Here is a 19,692-nt window from a genome sequence, read left to right as displayed (position 1 = left end):
AACCATGCCTTACAGTTAGCCTGTAGCAAACTGGAGCAGCAGCTCCTTGCCCTCAATTTAGTCTGGTGAAGCAAACAATTCTGAGACTCCCATAAAACTTGGTTCTCTGCACTGGGAAGTTCATCACACATACTATGAAGTCTGATTTGAATTTCATGTGTTCCTTGTCCTGCAGAGCAGATTGATAAAGAGGTACATTTCAGAAGGTATTTTTCCATCTCAGATTAGTAACAACTGTCAGGCCAAATCCACTCTTCTACCTCCTCTAAAATTCTTAACAGTTAACAGAAAGATGAACACTAAGTGACCTCATGAGTAATCTTGTCACTAACTCTGATTCTTTACTCTCTCACACCGAAAGTATTCATAACAATATATAAGCTACTAAACTGAACATATGCCGTGTCTTTTCTTACTCACCTACGCAGTTATCGCAAAGGCTGCAGTGTGAGGCACGAGGTGGGCGGAAAATCTTGCAAGTAAAACAGTATTTTAGTTTCACTGTTTGTCCATTGATGATCACTTCTTTTGTTCTGGGAGGGGGGCGGTATCCTCCTGAACTGGAGCCGTTTGCAATATCTAAACATGGAAATATAGCACGTTATATTTGGGTTGGTGTATGCAACTTGCAATGTAAATTTGCCATGCTGTATGCACAGAACTGTTCTTGACGGCAATCTATAGCATTTCAAATTTGTATTGACACATTTAAAACAAACAACTTCTTTCCCTTCTCATTCTATTCTATGCTAAAATAACATGTAGCAAAAAACCCAGTTAATTACCAATAGCATCCCTAACCAATCAATTTGAATTAAAGAAACCATTCCAACCCAATGCTCAAATGCTATCGCTACCTTGCTCCCAAAACTCTTATATTCTCATACCCCCTAATAGTTCATAGAGAATACATTAAAAACAACTGTGACTACATCCACAACCTGGATGAGGGGACAGAGTGTACCCTCAGCAAGTTCACTGATGACACCAAACTGGGAGGACTGGCTGATTTCCCAGAGGCTGTGCTGCCATTCAGCGGGATCTTGACCGGCTGGAGAGTTGGGCAGAGAGGAACCTCATGAGGTTCAACAAGGACAAGTGCAGAGTCCTGTATCTGGGAAGGAACAACTCCACGCACCAGGCTGGGGGTCAAACTGCTGAAGAGCAGCTCTGCAGAGAGACACCTGGGAGTCCTGATTGATAATAAACTAACCATGAGCCAGCAATGTGCCCTTGTGGCCAAGAAGGCCAATGGCATCCTGGGATGCATCAAGAAGAGAGTGGGCAGCAGGTCAAGGGAGGTTCTGCTCCCCCTCTACTCTGCCCTGGTGAGGCCTCATCTGGAGTCCTGTGTCCAGTTCTGGGCTCCTCAGCTCAAGAGGGACAGAGAACTTTTGGAGAGAGTTCAGCATAGGGACATCAAGATGACAGGGGAATGGAACATCTTTCACAGAGGAAAGGCTGTGGGAACTGGGGCTGTTTAGTCTGGAGAAGAGGAGACTGAGGGGAGATCTTATTAACATTTACAAATATCTAAAGGGTGGGTGTCAGGAGATTGGGACATCCCTTTTTTCTATAGTAGCTAGCAACAGGACAAGGGGTAATGGGATGAAGCTGGAACATAAAAAGTTCCACTTAAGAAAAAACGATTTCCCTGTTGAGGTGAGGGAGCCCTGGCACAGGCTGCCCAGAGGGGTTGTGGAGTCTCATTCCTTGGAGGTCTTCAAGACCCGCCTGGACGTGTTCCTATGTGATCTGATCTAGGTGACCCTGCTTCTGCAGGGGGGTTGGACTAGATGATCTCTAAAGGTCCCTTCCAACCCCTACCATTCTGTGATTCCATGATAAAGGTGCAGGATGGTAAAATTTGGACAAGTTATCTTTAGGACTTTCCTGGTTTTATTTTTTTTTACAATTCCTGTGATAACAGAATCTTTCTACAAGTGCTGCAGAAATTCTACAATCTAATACAGAATCTGCACATGTACTTCAGCAACGGCAGCTCTGTCATCAGAGCTTGGCATATGGTAGAAATAAGACTAAGCATCACTTTGAGATCTCTTAAATGTCGTGATATGATTGAGAACATTTAGAACAGTATTTCACAGCTCTTGCTGTTTCAAAGTTCTAACTCACAGTGTTACTTTTGCACATCTTCAAGTTTGTTGCATAAAATTAGTTTCCAGCTACCTCATTTGGTACAACTGCTGGGGTTTGGGGGTTTGTTTGTTTGCTTTTGTTTTATTTTAGGACAACAGTATTTGTTTTCCCAGTAATTAAAGTACTGATTTGACTAAATCATTGAAACTCAGTTTTGTCCTTTAAATGCACCCAGGCTGAGCTATACTCTGACAGTGGTACCCTTTTTCTCAGTTTATCCGTTCTCCTGTAATCACAATCAAATCAAACCACTTAAGTGAAAAAACCCTACATTATTACTCCTGGATAGGCAGAAGAACAATAGGAAAGTAAGATAAATTATCTTCCAATATACGCATGCATGAAACTACACTTGAAATTCAGTTACCTGCACAACTGTGTTTTAAGTTGCACCCCTCACTTTCAAGATGGACAAGTGTTGGTGCTTGATGACAGTTTCCCAGAAGATCCATGACTTCTATTTGAGCTCAAATTCTTAAAAATATCACACACACAGTTCCAATTTCTGCCAGGTCTGCAGACACATATACACAGCTGGCAAACTACGTATCTTCCAGGGGGGCAACTAGAAAGCCTCCTACCTAACAAGGTATTCAAATTAGTGGCAGCATAGCAGTGCTAGACTTCCCATCTGCAATGTGTTCACCCATTCCATAAATATGCATCAGTAAAAATATTTGTAGGACAGCATGGTAAACTTAAGCATTGAAACAAGTAGACTTCAGAAAACTGTCTTGGAAGAGTGGAAGAATAGCTTAGAATGGAATCAGGGTGTGAACTTCTCAAGTGTCCCTTGTGAGAATTAAATGGTAAATACTAAAGAAATAACAGCTTAGAAGCAGTCTACTAGACCTTGATGAGGTATAGGCATTTTCTTGTTTTGGATCTCTACCAGCAATGTTCCTGAGATGCTAGGCCAAGTCCTATGAACTGCACAGAAAAGCATGGATTACTACATGTCTCCCAAAACAATCAACAACAATGATTGTTCACCTCAAGGCTAACACTACTTGACATAGTATTTTTTGTTAAATAAGTACTGCATTACAAGTTACTACTGTATTTACATGCTGAAGCATAACTGGACGATAAAAGCTGTTTAATGTGCAATAAGGACATTATCTTGCTTCCTTTTCTGTTGTCTCTTACAGTTAAGTTGTTTAAAATAAATCCATTAATTGAATGACTGTGATTTTAAAGCACTCTGGCAGACAGGAAAATTTGATGAGGTCAATAGAATCAGCTTAATTTCTTCAAGTTATATAAAACCCTATTTTCCTGCAGAACAGTTTATTTGTACTCATAATATTTAAGTAACTTTTGATTTTTGCATTCTAGTTCAGAACTAAGCTCAAAAGATGGTCTTTTGAGGGAACAGCACAACTGTGCTTACACTATTTAAAGCTTTTGAGAGACATGGATGATTCCTAAACCCAGAAAACAGGAAAGAATTTCTTATCATTCAGAGATTACATTAAAAGACTTCCATATTTACAATGAAGTTTTTGTTACTAGAAATCCCCTATATCTGATTTTAGTTACTACTACTGAAAAAAATAAACATATTTTAATACACTGTACTTTCAGTGACATCATCACCAGCAGGTTTGTAATATTCTTAGTCATTCTATAAATCTGTGTGCCTTACAAAGCACAGCATTATGCCTGTTTCTGGCCATACTCTGGTCGAGATAGATTTAAATTGCAAATAAAAATACAGGTCACTAGCTCTAGTTAGCTTTTATAGAATAAAGCATTTAGCACGTGCATGCATAACATGTTAATAAACCAATCACTTCTATATGACACTCATTCAAATTTAGATGCATAATTGTGAAAAATACTAATGAAGCCTGAATTGTATGTAGGTGTAGCTTTCTATACATCTAGATGCATTGAATTTCCTACAATTACACTGGTATTTCAGATTTTCTTCTTTTACAGAATCTTATTTCTCTTGAACATGTACATAATTGTTGAAAGAAAGTTACTTAAACCAGTCAAGCTGAATTGTTTAGAAGAAAACCTCTCTTTCTTCTAATGAAACATTTATGAGTAAAAAATGCACATTTACTAAAAGCAGTATTTCCCCACCTTTAAAGAACTTAAAGTACACGGTATTTATTTTTAAACGGGTTCTGGCAGAATCTCAAAGGCAACTTCCCTCTTCTCTAGTCCAGAGATTACTGGCCAGAGCACTATATTTACAATGCTGGTTTTCTAAGAGGATTTACTTCCAAAACTTTGCAGGGAAGTTCAAGTTCACAGGGACAGAAAATCCCAGCTCTGTGAGGAAAATGCAAGGGTCAAAGCTGATGCAAATTAAATGCATGAAAACAGTCTCACTGACTGTTGATGGAGTCAGGATTTTATCCCCAGTTCTAAGTTGCATAACCAAATGTGGAAATCACAGTCTTTATATTTCTTTTCTTTCTTTCTGGAAACAAGGATCAGGACATGGTCAAACGTGTTTTGTTTTAAACAAAATCTAAATTTGTTTAACCTAAATGTGCTAAATGTCCTGGCCTCACAGCGATTTTTCAGACAATAATTAGCCTTCAAGTGGACTGCTCATACTTGGGTTCTAACACAGTTAAAATTTTTAATATATGTGATCCCTTTAAGACACAGTAAGATTAACCTTTACTGAATCACCTCCCCCTTCCCCCCAATAAACCTATCTTTGACCATCACTTTTTACACTTTTCTGTTCCAATCCATTAAAGATGTAAGGCAAGTTATTTTACAAGAAGGATAAAATTGTCCCACTAATGGGACTGCCTTCCCTAACTTCTCTAACAGTGTTAAACATTCATGCACTAGATGGGGCTCCAGTATTTTTACTACCCTATTACAAAAATCCCAAATATACAATTTATATCCTTGCAGGACCAAGGTACCTGCACAGCTGCAACACTCACTTCAAGTATTTAATGGAGATACAGCACAGTCTAGCAACCTTCCAATGTGGCAACAAACAGCAATCAAATTATCTCAAATTGTTATTCTTGAAAACAACTGGGAAGTGTTGTTTAGATGACACACAGAGGTTGGAATTCTTAATACATATCACCAGGATCCTCCTGCTCAATCAGGCATTTGCTTTTTTGGTCAATTTTCCTAAGATCCTAGGACAAACGGTTTCTAGAAGATCTCTCCACCTTGTCTCTACATGAACTTAATCATATGCAAGGTTTGCTGCCAATCTTAACAGGACACAATTTCAACCTTCAAACAATATCATTAGAGAAGTCAGCAAACTGAAGTAGTTCTAATGCTTCCTGTGCAGAAAAGCAGATGTGTTGAAAATATCTTTACATATGACATATAACATTTGAACAAAACCCAAAAAAGCCCTACAAAATGGAAAAACTCTAAGAAATGTCTTCATCTATGTTTACTCACTTTAAACTACATGCTTAAAAAGAAGAGTAGGGTTTTGGTTTTGTGGGAGTTTGTTGCTGGGTTAGTTTTTTTTGGAAAAAAAAAAAAGAACCTTTTCTTGCTTACAGATAGTAATTTTAGAGACAAACAATACAGGGAACATGACAGACTGAAACCAGCAGCTGCTATCTGCATTCTTCACATAATTCTTCATCTGATAGCTAACATGAGATACTGACCATATTGCTCCTGACTTTAGATGAAAGCCTTACTGACTTGACTGCAGAAAAACTTATGTATTATTTTCTTAGAAGTAGAATTGCAATATTTTCTTGAATTCTAAAACTCAATGTGAAAAGTACTCTTACTCCCAGAAAGAAATGTAGTATTTTGTGATTTGGTGAGGGGAAAAAAGCATAGAGAGTAAGAGCTTTCTGAAAGACTTAACTGATGCACAAAGTAATTCACTAAATTGAATTTGGGAATGTTGTTTAAAGCATGCAGTATCAAGTATGACTACAAGCCTATCCGTCTGGTACCTCACCTTTGAAAGGAATGCAAAACATACCTGTGTTGTACATACAAGCTGTATGTATTTGTTAAGGCTATTGGCAATTCTACGAGATGCCTATGCTGCAGCACCGATTTAATTTTATAAGGCCCTAGAAATCAAATTATGCATTTGAAAACAAATGAAAGACAGGAAAAGAACTGTAGAGAAGTCTCAAATGAAGTCTTGAGCATCAATGAAAGGTAGAGAGCAAATTGCCAGAGATGGTGTGGTGGTATAGATAATACATTGTTTTCAGGGCTTTTAAAAAGGAAAAAGAAAGCATGCAGAAACTGCCAACTGGACTGAGCTGGTGGTACACAATAAATTAGAAAGATTACATATAAAGTTCAGACAGTTACTATGAAAAAAAAAATCCAAAGCATTTCCCTACTATAGATGGGCCTTTTTAAGTCTGGGAGGATAAATAACCATGATCATCTTTTTAATGTATCTGCATCACTTATCCGATGAAAAAAAGATCCGTGTTGTGGAAGAACTGTTGTGTATATACCAAACAGACAAATGCTTTCCCATTAAGGAACCCATTCTCCTGGGTTTGGTTATTCTTTTAAGCCTTCACATTTAGAAGTTTTTTATCCTATTAACAGTTTTCCATTTGTCATTAGTTTAGGGCGAAGTCACCTCAAGGGACAAGTGCCATGACTGCAAAGTGGTGACAAAATAACTCTGCTCCTCGTTTTCATGTTCCCACAGAAATAACAGCATCCCTCAATATAATATTTTCTGTAACTGTAGATCATTTGCACCATGAAAAAGATGCAACTACCAGCAGGATTGCCCTGGGAAAAAAATACATTTTAATTTTCAAGAAATGTGTAGTCCAAGTAAAAATACTAAATCCACTAGTTTTACCATTTAAAAAGTTAGGTCCTGTTGCATTTAACTGGGATGAGAGCATTTTACAGGAAATAACCCTACATTATCTTCACTAATTTTGTGTTACACAAGCCTCAGGCATCTAGTTGTTTGTGTTCTATTATGTTATGTGAAAAAATATTAGAATATTTTAAGACTTCTACTCCTCCCCTCTCTTAGTCATATTTTCTAGACTTCTCTATTTTACTGCCTTCCTCGAGTTTACACACTAGGTCTCAAAAACAAGACAATGAACTTAGCCCTCATCACTACCTATTGCAGAACATCACTTCTGGTTTATGTAATGACTCTTCTTCTAATGCATCCAAAAAGATTTTCTCCTTTTTGTCAGGATATCATGATGCTGACTCAATCTGTGGATAATAGTCAAGCCCGCTTTTACTGTATCATTTACTACTTAGTCCCCTAAGAAGCAAGTCTTATGCTACCATTTAAAAAAAATAAACACAAGTTCTCAAAAAATCACACATGGAAACTGAATCTCCTAAGCAATTTTTAATACAATCTTTCTCATTTTTTCAGTATATAACTAAATATGAGAGTTGGGCAGAGAGGAACCTCATGAGGTTCAACAAGGACAAGTGCAGAGTCCTGCAGCTGGGAAGGAACAACCCCACGCACCAGGAAAGGCTGGGGGTCGAACTGCTGAAGAGCAGCTCTGCAGAGAGAGACCTGGGAGTCCTGATTGATAATAAACTAACCATGAGCCAGCAATGTGCCCTTGTGGCCAAGAAAGCCAATGGCAGCCTGGGATGCATCAAGAAGAGTGTGGGCAGCAGGTCAAGGGAGGTTCTGCTCCCTCTCTCCTCTGCTCTGGTGAGGCCTCATCTGGAGTCCTGTGTCCAGTTCTGGGCTCCTCAGCTCCGGAGGGACAGAGAACTTCTGGAGAGATTCCAGTGCAGGGCCACCAAGATGATCAGGGGACTGGAACATCTCTCATATGAGGAAAGGCTGTGGGAACTGGGGCTGTTTAGTCTGGAGAAGAGGAGACTGAAGGGAGACTATTTCACTGTGAGGTGAGGGAGCCCTGGCACAGACTGCCCAGAGGGGTTGTGGAGTCTCCTTCCTTGGAGGTCTTCAAGATCCACCTGGACATGTTCCTATGTGACCTGATCTAGGTGAACCTGCTTCTGCAGGGAGCTTGGACTAGATGATCTCTAAAAGTCCCTTCCAACCCTACCATTCTAAGTTTTTCCATATTTTTATGCTTAAAAAAAGACTTTTGTAGCCTAAGCTATATACTTTATTTCTGAGGCTTTCAGACACTGAAGCAAGATCATTCAACTATTCTGAAACCCAAATGAACAGCAAACACTTTAATACTTCTATCATACTAAAAAATTTGAAGATAGGAGCAGAAACCTAGCACGTGCTGTAGTCTTTGAACTTAGCATGCAAATTCTGCACAAATTTTGGCAGCAGAACAATAGGCAGGGCAGCAGCTCCTCAGCAGCAGCTTGTTAAGAGCTATAGATTTAACTTTCAGATTTCTTTACTGCAGAGGACAGGTTAACTCTGTTTATGAACACTCTAGCACTGCGGAGAAACTAAATATGTAACATTCCAGTAGAACTGAGTTTATTGGAGACTGCTGCAATCCAGCATTTAGGGCAAGGACCCTGCCTCTCTCCCTCCTGTCACCTCCACAAGAAAGAGGAGGTATTTGTCCAACCCAGAGAAAGGAAAAGCTTTGAGAAAAATCCCATCGCAGAAACATTAAGTGATTAATAACTTGAGTAGAAGGAAGAACCAGAAAGAGGACAATATGAATAAGAGGCAGAAAAAAGCCCCAGAGCAGACTTTAAACATCAGAAAGCACAGGATTCTTCACAAACAGGAGCCAAAACCCAAAACGTTTTTTGGAACAAACTGTGTTAACTTGTTTTTGGATCAAGGCTTTCATAACAAGGAATTCATTGTTACAGAGCTGCTGTGTAGATTCTCATTACTCCTTTTGATTTTTTTGTGTGTATTTATAACCACTGGATTTCAAAAACAATGTATCTAAGACAAGCAAGCATTCAAAGTATGTTATCCTTCAAATGGAGCTAAGAATACACACCCAGTTAATGATTATAGCCTGCTTATAAATCTGCCATTCTATAAGAACACAGGATTAAACTGCAGATCATAAAAGATTTAAAATGACCACTACACCACGTACATTTCAAAACCATAGATGTAATTAAATATTATATATATAGATATTGGATTTAGAAACTGAGGAATTCATTTGCTGTGGTTAAACTGGAGTAAGTCCTTTAATAAAAACATATTGAGAACATGATTTACAGAACACTCAACATTTCACTGTAGCTGCATATAGGAGTGAAAAATGACGTAGCAAGGTAACTAAAACCTAATACCGGCTCTTCAAGAACTCACTTGCAATCTCATTTAGCAGACCATTATTATTATCATCTTTACACATAATTACTGCAAGTGTAAATTTCCATTAAAAAGCCTATCTCTTTTACATAAGAAGAATATGTTATACAAGTTTTTGTTCTGATTTTTTTTTCCCCCTCAACTGCAACATCATTATTACTGGCAGGTAATCAGTACACAAATTTCAGTAGCAGCTCCATTTAATGGATTTTAATTTCATTCTTGTGCCTAAGAGACAAGAAATTCAAAGTAATTCAAAGACACAAAAATGGAAAAGCACCTACAGAGATGACACAGAACATAGGACAGTACCTAGATGAATACTACTACACTTTTCAGCATCTTACCCTCCTCTCTCTTCCTTTCTCGAATGCGAGTGCAAAAGTCTCCCACTGTTTAGGAAGATCTTCTTTAATGATTTTTTTAAAGTAGTTTAAGGAATTAGGACTATGATGTTTCTGTAGCTGAATTATCTGCCACCAATGGCACAATTCAAAACATCATATCCATCTCTCTCTTTTAAACTGATCACTTTTTCCACTCAGTAAACTGTTCTCTGCAAGGGAAGCAAATAGTATGCCTATCTTTACCTAGACTCACGATAACCTCCCTCAAATACATTTTTCTTCTCTGGCTTTTCCAATACAATGCAGTCACATTGAAGTAGAAAAAAAACTATTCCCTTAATCATCAATAATTGTCTCATTACAGAGGAAAAGAAACAAAAAACCCCATCAGAATACCAGCAGTAAGAAGGCCAACGATTTCCCTGTAAATCTTGCTTTTAATCAACTCTGAATTCCTATCCTTCACCAAAATGGCCTTAAAGAAATCTGTTAATATAGGAAATGAAAGAAAAAATGGTTGGTCAAAAGGCTTGAACACACATGCCTTTGCTTCTCCTAATTCTGGTTTAAATATGCTTCAGGAGTGCATGCTTTATACAGCCTCCTCCTATTGTGGTCCAGCTTCTTCCTAATGAGAACTCCTTCTGATTAGGTACAGCTGTGTTCTACACAAGGCTGCTTCTCTGAGAAGGTAAAAGGACAGATGGCATGTGTGTTGTTCAGCAGAAATAGGTGATCATTTAAAAACATGCTTGGTATTAATCTAGTATTTTTCAGGCTTAACTTTTAAACTACCATTAAATGCCAAATTTGATAAAGGTGAAATTCAACTAAAATAAGCCTTTTTTTCCTTAATTTCAACTTTAAAAAACATCATTTGGATTTTATTTTATTTAGAAAGCAGCACTGCTTCTTTTATTTAACATCTTCAGTAAATCAGATATGACAAACATATACTTTTGTTATTTGGAAATGGCTTAGATTGGGTTATTTATGGTTAGGACTGCAGAGACAGGCATGAAGACTGGCAAATCAAGACTACTTGGGCTTCAGCACAAGACAACAAAAAAAGCAGGAGCACCAAGGTTCCTGGAGTGAAACAGCTAAGGGAGGTCATCGTGGCAAACTTAAGAAGTGTAAAGGTTTAACAAAAATCTAAGTTCTTCAAGTAATTATTATGGAAGACTATTCAATTAGGAAGATATTATGATTTAAAATATCCAATGAATATATTTTCCTTCCAATTACAAGACATTTTACTAGGGACTTTAGTACCAAAATAAGCAAAGGATGTCCACTGTTTCCCAAACACTGCATTAACAAAACCAAAGAAAACCCTCATTTTAAGAAACACAAAATACTCACAAGTTATCACAGTAATTAGAGCAGTAATAAAACAGTTATATGAGAAGCTCTATTTCAAAACTACTTTATCTGGAAAACTCTACATTTTAAGCAATAGTTTATCTACAAATTAGAACTTTATTACATAAAAGGGACATTCCTTTTTGGCAACACTAAGGAATATACCTTCCTGAATTCCATCCTCAACCCATACATTATTCCCACAGAAAAGATAACTTCTTTTGAGAAGAGGTGATGGCAAAAAAAGAGAAAGAGGGAGGAAAATTGTGATTTTTCCCATATTTCCTGAAATCGTTCTGAGATACTTTTCCCCCCCCCACTCTCCATCTTTTCCTTCCCAGCTATAAAAATAATCCCATTAGCCATTATAGCAACTTACTTCTATGCAGCACATTATATACTCAATATTTGATTCTGAAAAATGTTTGCAGTGACAGCACTGGGAAAAGCTAAAAAATAAGCTCAAAAATCTATCTTCGTAAGAAATCTGTTAGCTTTCCCAACACAACACATCAGAACTTTGGCATCTGTTTTCCATATATCTGGATTCTGTGAATAGGTTTTCTCTATTGCACAAACAAGGAGTGAAATTATTGTTTGAAGAGAATTCCAGTTCCTCAATATAAACATATTCCATAGCTATTTTTAATTATTTTTTAGAATGCAGTGAGAATACAGTTTCACAGTGCTTCTCCATCTCTGATTTAATTCCTCTATGGCATCTAAGGGCAGGCTGACTGAAGATTTTCTTTTTAAATAATCCAGACTGCCATGTCAGGAAACAGAAAAAAATTATATTAACTTTAAATCATCCAATTGGGATGGAACTATCTGGGTCATCTAGGATCTAACAGTTTTCTTCCCTGTATACTATGTACAGCATGGTCCTTGCCCAAAGCCAAGTCCTGACTGGCTAAATGTAACCTTCTTCCTGTCATGGCAATGACAGCTGACTCCTGGCTCTACACAATTAGTCTAAACAATGTATAAAAGCAATGTAAGTTCCCCTCCAGAAATGTGAATGCTAGTAGAACAAGGAAAGCTGGTGTTTTTGGAAAGCTGGTGAACTACACATCTCAGATTTATACACACCCACATGAGAAAAGATTTCCTTCCCACAAAGTTTGACAACTATGCAATAACTACAATTTAGTTAGCAATTCTCTCAATAAATGAGACTGATTAACCTATTTAACTCTCCTTTAATTGCATAGGCTTTACACAGGTAAGAGCTAGTAACATTTTATTACTGTTACTGAAGAAAAACCTTCCCAAGACTACATGAATTTCAAGACTGTGTATTAATACAGAGACTTATCTGTCTTACAAAATAAATAACAACATAATTAAATTCAGTTCAAGTCTGAGGGTACATTAGTTTAAAAGTTGCACGACTGTAGGACCTTTGCAATATCAGCTTTCTTGCCAAAAACATTTAGAAAGTATTCTCTGGTGCACTACAGAGAGACTTCTATCAGACTTGCTGAGAAGTATTTACAGTAGTAACTATCACTCTCCAAGGCCAGGATTTTGTTCACTATCTTTCTTGGTGAAGAACTGATCAACCATCTTTCCACAGAAATCACTGCAATGTCAGCAGACATTACAACTCTAGAACAATTACTGAGGCAAGATAGGAGTAACTCCTCCCATGAGCATGGCAGCACATTGTCTTCACACAGTACATGCAGCCTGGGGAGGAAAGCGAAGAGACAACAGACCTTCAGTGTTACCTATTTGTCTCTCTAGATCTGCTGCTTCATCTGGTGTTGCGCGTGGGAGGACACCAGGATCACTGAAACTAGTACGCAGCAGGGTCCCCATCACAAAAAAGAAAAGAATCCCACCAATTGCAGGTATAGCAGGTGTAATCTTCTCTGACAAATATGGACAACTGGAAAAACAAAAAAAGATTAAACACAATCAGTAACACAGTGCAAATTGCTCTCAAAAAATGTTTACCTGTTATAAATGCATATGAAGAATTCACTTTCTTCTATTGTTACTTGTCTTGGAATGTTTATTGAAGCTGAAATTTCTTTTCATGACACTTTGAAATTTCTCATTATCTGCTTAACATAATAAAAGGTCCTAACAGCATAATAATGACCTCACTAATATGCAGCACACATTTACATAAGAAAATATCTTCATAACAGGATATTACAAGCTCACATATTGGTTCATCTACTGTCCCATTACATAAAGTAAATTAGTCAGGGAGGAGGAAGCAAAAACAACCTGAACATACTCATCAATAAAACTCAAAGCACATATAATGTTGAAATAAGCCACACGGAAAAGTGTAATTAAGTCCATAAAATTAGATTATCGTCCATCACAAAGACAGTGCTCATTAACTTACACCTGTGACATATTCCTTTAATAGCTTTTGTATATCTCTATTGTAAAACCACTACTGATTCTCAATCTTAATCCATTTCTTATAACTTGGTAAACTTGTTTACATGTTGACAAAGTAAGAATAGGGCAATACACGCAGAAACAAATAATCCAGGAAGATGTAGAGTAACATCATCAGCCCTTTACCAGTTTACCACCTTTATCACAGTTTTAGTAATTTTCCTCTATTTTTCATGTGCAATAAAACAAAAACGGACAGAAGCATTGAAATCTAAACACCACACAATATAGGTATCTATAGTTGTGCAAAAAGAAGAGATATAAACACTTCATTACACTGTAAACACTACATTACACTGTACATCACTCTTGTTAAATCCCAGTCATATGATGAATACACAGACTGAAGACTCTTCACAGCTCTTCAATTAAGTAGAGATGGGCAAAACACAGAGATGGTTTCATGCCTTTCAGATGTCTGTTAAAAGTCATAAAACAAGCCTAAAACCAAAATAAGTAAAAAACCCAACAAGTTCTAGGCCTTAGGGCTTCACCGAAAGCTTCCAGGTATCAGTCATGTTTAATTGACATCATTTTCCCTATTTCTGCTGACTGCCTTAAATGATGATTCAGATGTGCAAGCTTTTGTACTGCAAGTCAGATAACCTCACTGGAACGGTAACTCTGAGCGAGCAATGACAGTGTCAGCTTCACCGCCCACTGCTGCTGCCGAGAGGATGGGGAGAGCATGGAAACACTTTTTGTACCAGTTGTCATGTACAAAGCATTTATCTCCCTGCATAATCCTGTTAACTGTACTTGGCTGTTTCATCAAATGTTGTGGGCTTTGTGGATGGCGTAAGTCCAAATGCATTACACGGCACATCACACCATCGCTATGAGAGGAATCCATCTTTCACCCTATACGAATGTAACACTGCAGGTGTAACAAGTTACAAAAGATTAAAAAGATAACTGTGTAATGAAGAAAAAGGTGAGGGGCGAGAGACATTGTAGTTTCATATAATGAATCGCCTGTTTAAATACTAGCAAATGTACTTCAAATGCACACTTTTAGAAAATCTGTTTCAAAAGAGCCAGATTTATGAAATCAGTGCTAACTAAAGGAAGCAGCAGCAAGACAGCTGGTAGCTATATAAGCCTTGCTCCCTTCGTGTCAGTGAGGTCAGTCAGAATGAACAACCAAAGAGAAGCTTTCATATCACATAAATGTTCTACTGCTCAATTTATTTCTTGCCACAAAGGATTACTGAAATCAAAACTACTGTAATATGCTCAGACAGAAGTACAAATAGGCTGCTAGAACATATTTTTAAAAGGATTAGAGGGAACTTGCACATTAATGACACTAAATATAGCACAGTGCTATTATTCTTCTATTGCATTATTCATTACACATACCAAAGGAATTGCAACTCTGATGAAGTCTATTGACCAAACAAGAGCTGTTTGTGTGTAAAAGGTACCACGTGACAATCTCAGGGCAGCACAGCAGGAGAAATACAGTTTAGACAGGTGTCAACACAAAAATAGCAATTATGTTTACCTATACAACTTAAATTCTTCATGGTACTAAGAGAATGGGAACTGAAGGGCCAGCACAACAGTGACTTGTTTTAACAATAAATTTACAAGGAATTGGTAGAATGAACAAATTCCTCTGCTGGAACACCTGCACTGCTGAGAAGCCATGAGTTCATTAGAGTAAAAAAGCATCTCTGACTCGCTGAACCAAGTCCATCTGCAGTGAGAAAAATCCCACTCTCAAAGCTCTCTACACTCTTCACTGTAGGCAAACGTAATTTGCTTCATTCAAAGGTATATCCAGGGTTTCACATCCTGTATTTTATCAACTTCCACTTGGAATTTCTTCAGCAATAACGTAAAAAGGCTGAAGATGTAATCTTTGGTAATAATAGCCAAGTTACCATGAGACAGTGGAGTTTCAAGATCCTGCATAGAAGAAGCAGGACACCAAGCAGGATTGCAAGCCTGAACTTCAGGAGAGTTGACTGTGGACTCTTCAAAGATCATCTTGAAGGAACCTCATGGGCTAGGATTCTAGAAGAATCTGGGGCCAGTCTTATTCAAGATCTTCATCAACAACTTAGATGAGAGGACAGAGTGTACCCTCAGCAAGTTCACTGATGACATCAAACTGGGAGGACTGGCTGATTCAACAGAAGGCTGTGCTGCCATTCAGTGGGATCTTAATCAGCTTGAGAGCTGGGTAGAGAGGAACCTCATGAGGTTCAACAAGGACAAGTGCAGAGTCCTGCACCCGGGGTGGAACAACCTCATGTACCAGTACAGGCTGGGGGTTGACCTGCTGAAGAGCAGCTCTGCAGAGAGAGACCTGGGAGTCCTGGTGAACAGCAAAGTAAACACTTTTAAATAGCCAAAAGGTAAGTGTCAAGAGGATGGGGCAAATCCTTTTTTTCCTGTAGTGCCCAGTGACATGACAAGGAGTAGCAGGTATAGGCTGGAACATCTCACTTGAACTCAAGAAGAAACTTCCTACATGCGAGGGTGAGGCTGCCCTGGCACAGGTTACCCAGAGAGGTTGTGGAGTCTCCTCCTCTGGAGATTTTCAAAACCTGCCTGTACATGTTCCTGTGTGACCTGATCTAGATGGACCTGCTTGAGCAGGGGGTTTGACTAGATGGTCTCTAGAGGTTCCTTCCAACTCCTACCATTCTGTGAATAACAACTATCAGTGAACTGTTCAGGAAAGCATCTTAAGGAGGTTTCTTTTCTTTTTTCCCCTTTTCTAATAAAACTCGCTGTTGGAGAGAGAGATTAAGTGACAAATCTATGCAGTGGGGATAACAGATATTTGGAGAGAGTCTAACTGTGAGAGAGGCTAACCCTATAGTTACAAAAGAGAACCCCTACCATTAGTAACAAACAACTATTTCCTAAAGAGCACAAAAAAGACAGGGTTTTCTTACCATGATAAATTGGAGCTCTCACTTAATATTTGCTAAGCTGGCAGACAGAAAAAAAAAAATCTGGATTCTATGCAAAGATGTAGTAGCCACCACACTTAAAAGACCCCTACAAGCTTGGCTGACAAGACTGATAATAGGATACCAGTACTATTGGTGTGGAGGTGGTATCCAAGGCTAGGAGGAAAGGCTTGAACTGTGATCCTTGAGTTTGGCTCCATGTTACAAGTTAATATCTGAATAGACTGCTGCTTTCCTTAAACTAACTCAAAGGGTTTGGTTTTTATCATTCCATTCCTATTTATGGCTCCTTTCAGGTTCCCCTTCCTTTCAACTCCACTGCATTATTGCTCCAAGCCACTTGCTCCAAACTTCTGCCTTTCTGCCAATGCAAATCTTTGTCAAGCTGGTTCACCAAAACATACAAAAATTACACCATTTTAACTTCTCTTTTTGTCTCTTTACCAAATCAAATATGCACTAGGAGAGAAGTGCTGATACTATCACAAAGCAAGAGACAGAAGCACTCACAAAAACTAGAAGGAGAGGGAACCTGGGACAGAGGGAAGAGGTTTCAGCATTTCAGCAGCTGTCTGTAAGGTTTTCAGTCTCTTGTGAAACCACATTCTAACCTGGACCTCTGTCCATTTAGAGAAAGCAACAGAATATCCATCTAGATTAAAGACAAGTCAAGACTCTGGGTTAAAAGAGCAGAAATGGCTTATAATTTACTTTTCTAATGACAAGTTACCAGCTAAAAGAAAGCAGTCAAAGATGTGCATGTAGACCACAACACAGACAGTGGAAGATGCAAGGAGAGGCAAAACAGGAGGGCACAGAAACAATCTTGGAGGCTGCTGCCTGACCAAGGCTGTAGGAAGATAAATTGGACAAAGAATGATCAGTGTGAAATAATTTCATTGTTGTAGGATTTGAATGGTAGCCTCTTTACTTATTTTCCACCAGAATATCAACTACAGAATATTGCTTTTAGGAAAAGTGTTGGCAAAATATAAGGAGGAATAAGACGAGTCCTAGAAGCACTTTCTAAAGACTGCACTAGAGAGTCTCATATATAACACAGGCTTCAACCTGCCACAGATGACTTCCGAGGTACTGCACCTATGATATTAAAGCATAGCTTTAATACACTCAGAATTTTAAGCGTAATCGTATAAATTTTAGCATTTTATAGCTGTAGCTACAGCAGAAAACGATGCTACAGAAAAAAAATTACATACCTAATTTAAAGACTAGAAGAAAGAGATCAAAGAATGCTTGAATGCATCAGTTCTTCAGCCATTATTTTCCATCCCCACCCTCAAATCCCAGCATCTTTCAACTACTTCGAGAGGTCCATATTTTAAAGTTAAGGTGAAGAAAGTCTTCAGAAAGGTCTGACAAGAAAAAAAAAAACTTGTATCAGGAAATAACTTGCAGTGCATCAACTAGTTTAGGTTAATTCTTCAAAAGCATGTTGTCAGCACACAAAATACATGCTGTAATTTGAATATAGATTAACCCAATTAGCATTACATGAAAGGTCGAACAAGATTAGCTCAGGAATACTGCATTAGTTTCCCACATCTGCCTGATTCTTTTTTATGGTCTTTAAAATTTCTATTAAATTTTTCAAGAGATATTAAAGAAACCAGAGAAATTTCAATAGGATTTTAATTTTTTTAGATGGATTTTTTTTTACTATTCTTTGTGTTTTGAAATCTGTTTTAAGATTATACATTTCAGAATGATCAAACAGTTTCAGAAACTTATTTGATAATACATAAGACAAAAATCACTCTTCTAATACTTCCTTCATTTCAAATCTACAAAATCTGGAATGCTGCAAATGTGAAGACTATGGAGAACATAACAGCTAACCAGCAAAATGCAGAATGACAGCAGAAAGGAAGAAACAGGCAGAATATTACCTCAGTTTAATAGTCTAATATACTGTAATTTAATAATAAATGCAGATTTATTGAATGGTATCACACAAGAAGCACTTAACCTTGCTTGAATGCCTTCTTGATTTATTTTGCATTTTATAATATTGTATTATTATAATATATTATAATAAATATTTTTATAATATATAATAATATATTATATTATATCAGCAAGTTCCCTGATGGCACCAAACTGGGAGGACTGGCTGATTCAACAGAGGCTGTGCTGCCATTCAGCAGGATCTTAACCTGCTTGAGATTTGGGCAGAGAGGAACCTCATGAGGTTCAACAAGGACAAGTGCAGAGTCCTGCATCTGGGAAGGAACAACTCCATGCACCAGTACTGGCTGCTGAAGAGCAGCTCTGCAGAGAGAGACCTGGGAGTCCTGATTGATAATAAAATAAATATGAGCCAGCAATGTGCCCTCGTGGCCAAGAAGGCCAATGGCGTCCTGGGATGCATCAAGAAGAGTGTGGCATCGTCTGGAGTCCTGTGTTCAGTTCTGGGCTCCTCAGCTCAAGAGGGACAGAGAACTTCTGGACACAGTCCAGAGCAGGGACACCAAGATGATCAGTGGAATGGAACATCTCTCATATGAGGAAAGGCTGCGGGAACTGGGGCTGTTTAGTCTGGAGGAGACTGAGATCTTATTAACGTTTATAGATATCTAAAGGGTGGGTATCAGGAGGCTGGGACATCCCTTTTTTCTATAGCAGCTAGCAACAGGGCAAGGGGTAATGGGATGCAGCTGGAACACAAAAAGTTCCACTTAAGAAAAAACTATTTCCCTGTTGAGGTGAGGGAGCCCTGGCACAGGCTGCCCAGAGGGGTTGTGGAGTCTCCTTCCTTGGAGGTCTTCAAGACCCACCTGGACATGTTCCTATGTGACCTGATCTAGGTGAACCTGCTTCTGCAGGGAGCTTGGACTAGATGATCTCTAAAGGTCCCTTCCAAACCCTACCATTCTATGATTTGACGATTCTGGTACTGCATATGGGTTTTTTTCTGTATTTGTTTTTTTCCTTGGGTATAGCTCCACTTAATATTCATTCTAATTAAAAATATTTTTTAAGCAGGAACACATACAGAATAATAGTAATTACATTGTGCACAGAAGTGTCCCAGCCTTTACCAGCAGTTAGAAATTATTAAAGATGATTAATATGCAGAAATTACACAGACTGCAGAAGAACATGATCCTTAAACCTAATAAAGTACTTCAGAAGTTCTCACAAACCTAGTACAAAATAAAATTTGCTTAATGTTACCCTGAACAGCAAAAGCTCAATAATTGGTCTTCAAAATTTAATGTGA

At 38.1% G+C, this 19,692-nt stretch overlaps 1 protein-coding gene across 4 annotated transcripts in view; it reads right to left on the bottom strand.

Annotated features, from left to right (window-relative positions):
- ZDHHC14 (zinc finger DHHC-type palmitoyltransferase 14) overlaps nt 1–19,692 on the bottom strand; it is a 101,856-nt gene that overhangs the window by 34,295 nt on the left and 47,869 nt on the right. For 2 of the 4 annotated variants that reach the window (XM_061989025.1, XM_061989027.1), the window contains exons 2-3: nt 12,816–12,988; nt 421–579 (exon numbers count right to left, since the gene is read on the bottom strand). In XM_061989025.1, coding sequence (XP_061845009.1) covers nt 421–579; nt 12,816–12,988 — 332 coding nt within the window. The remainder of the gene's footprint in view (nt 1–420; nt 580–12,815; nt 12,989–19,692) is intronic. The other 2 variants (XM_061989026.1, XM_061989028.1) reach the window with 1 other exon arrangement.

The sequence above is a fragment of the Colius striatus genome, chromosome 2, assembly GCF_028858725.1.
Source record: "Colius striatus isolate bColStr4 chromosome 2, bColStr4.1.hap1, whole genome shotgun sequence".
In the NCBI taxonomy this organism is placed as follows: domain Eukaryota; kingdom Metazoa; phylum Chordata; class Aves; order Coliiformes; family Coliidae; genus Colius; species Colius striatus.
This window is presented reverse-complemented; position numbering and strand designations above follow the sequence as displayed.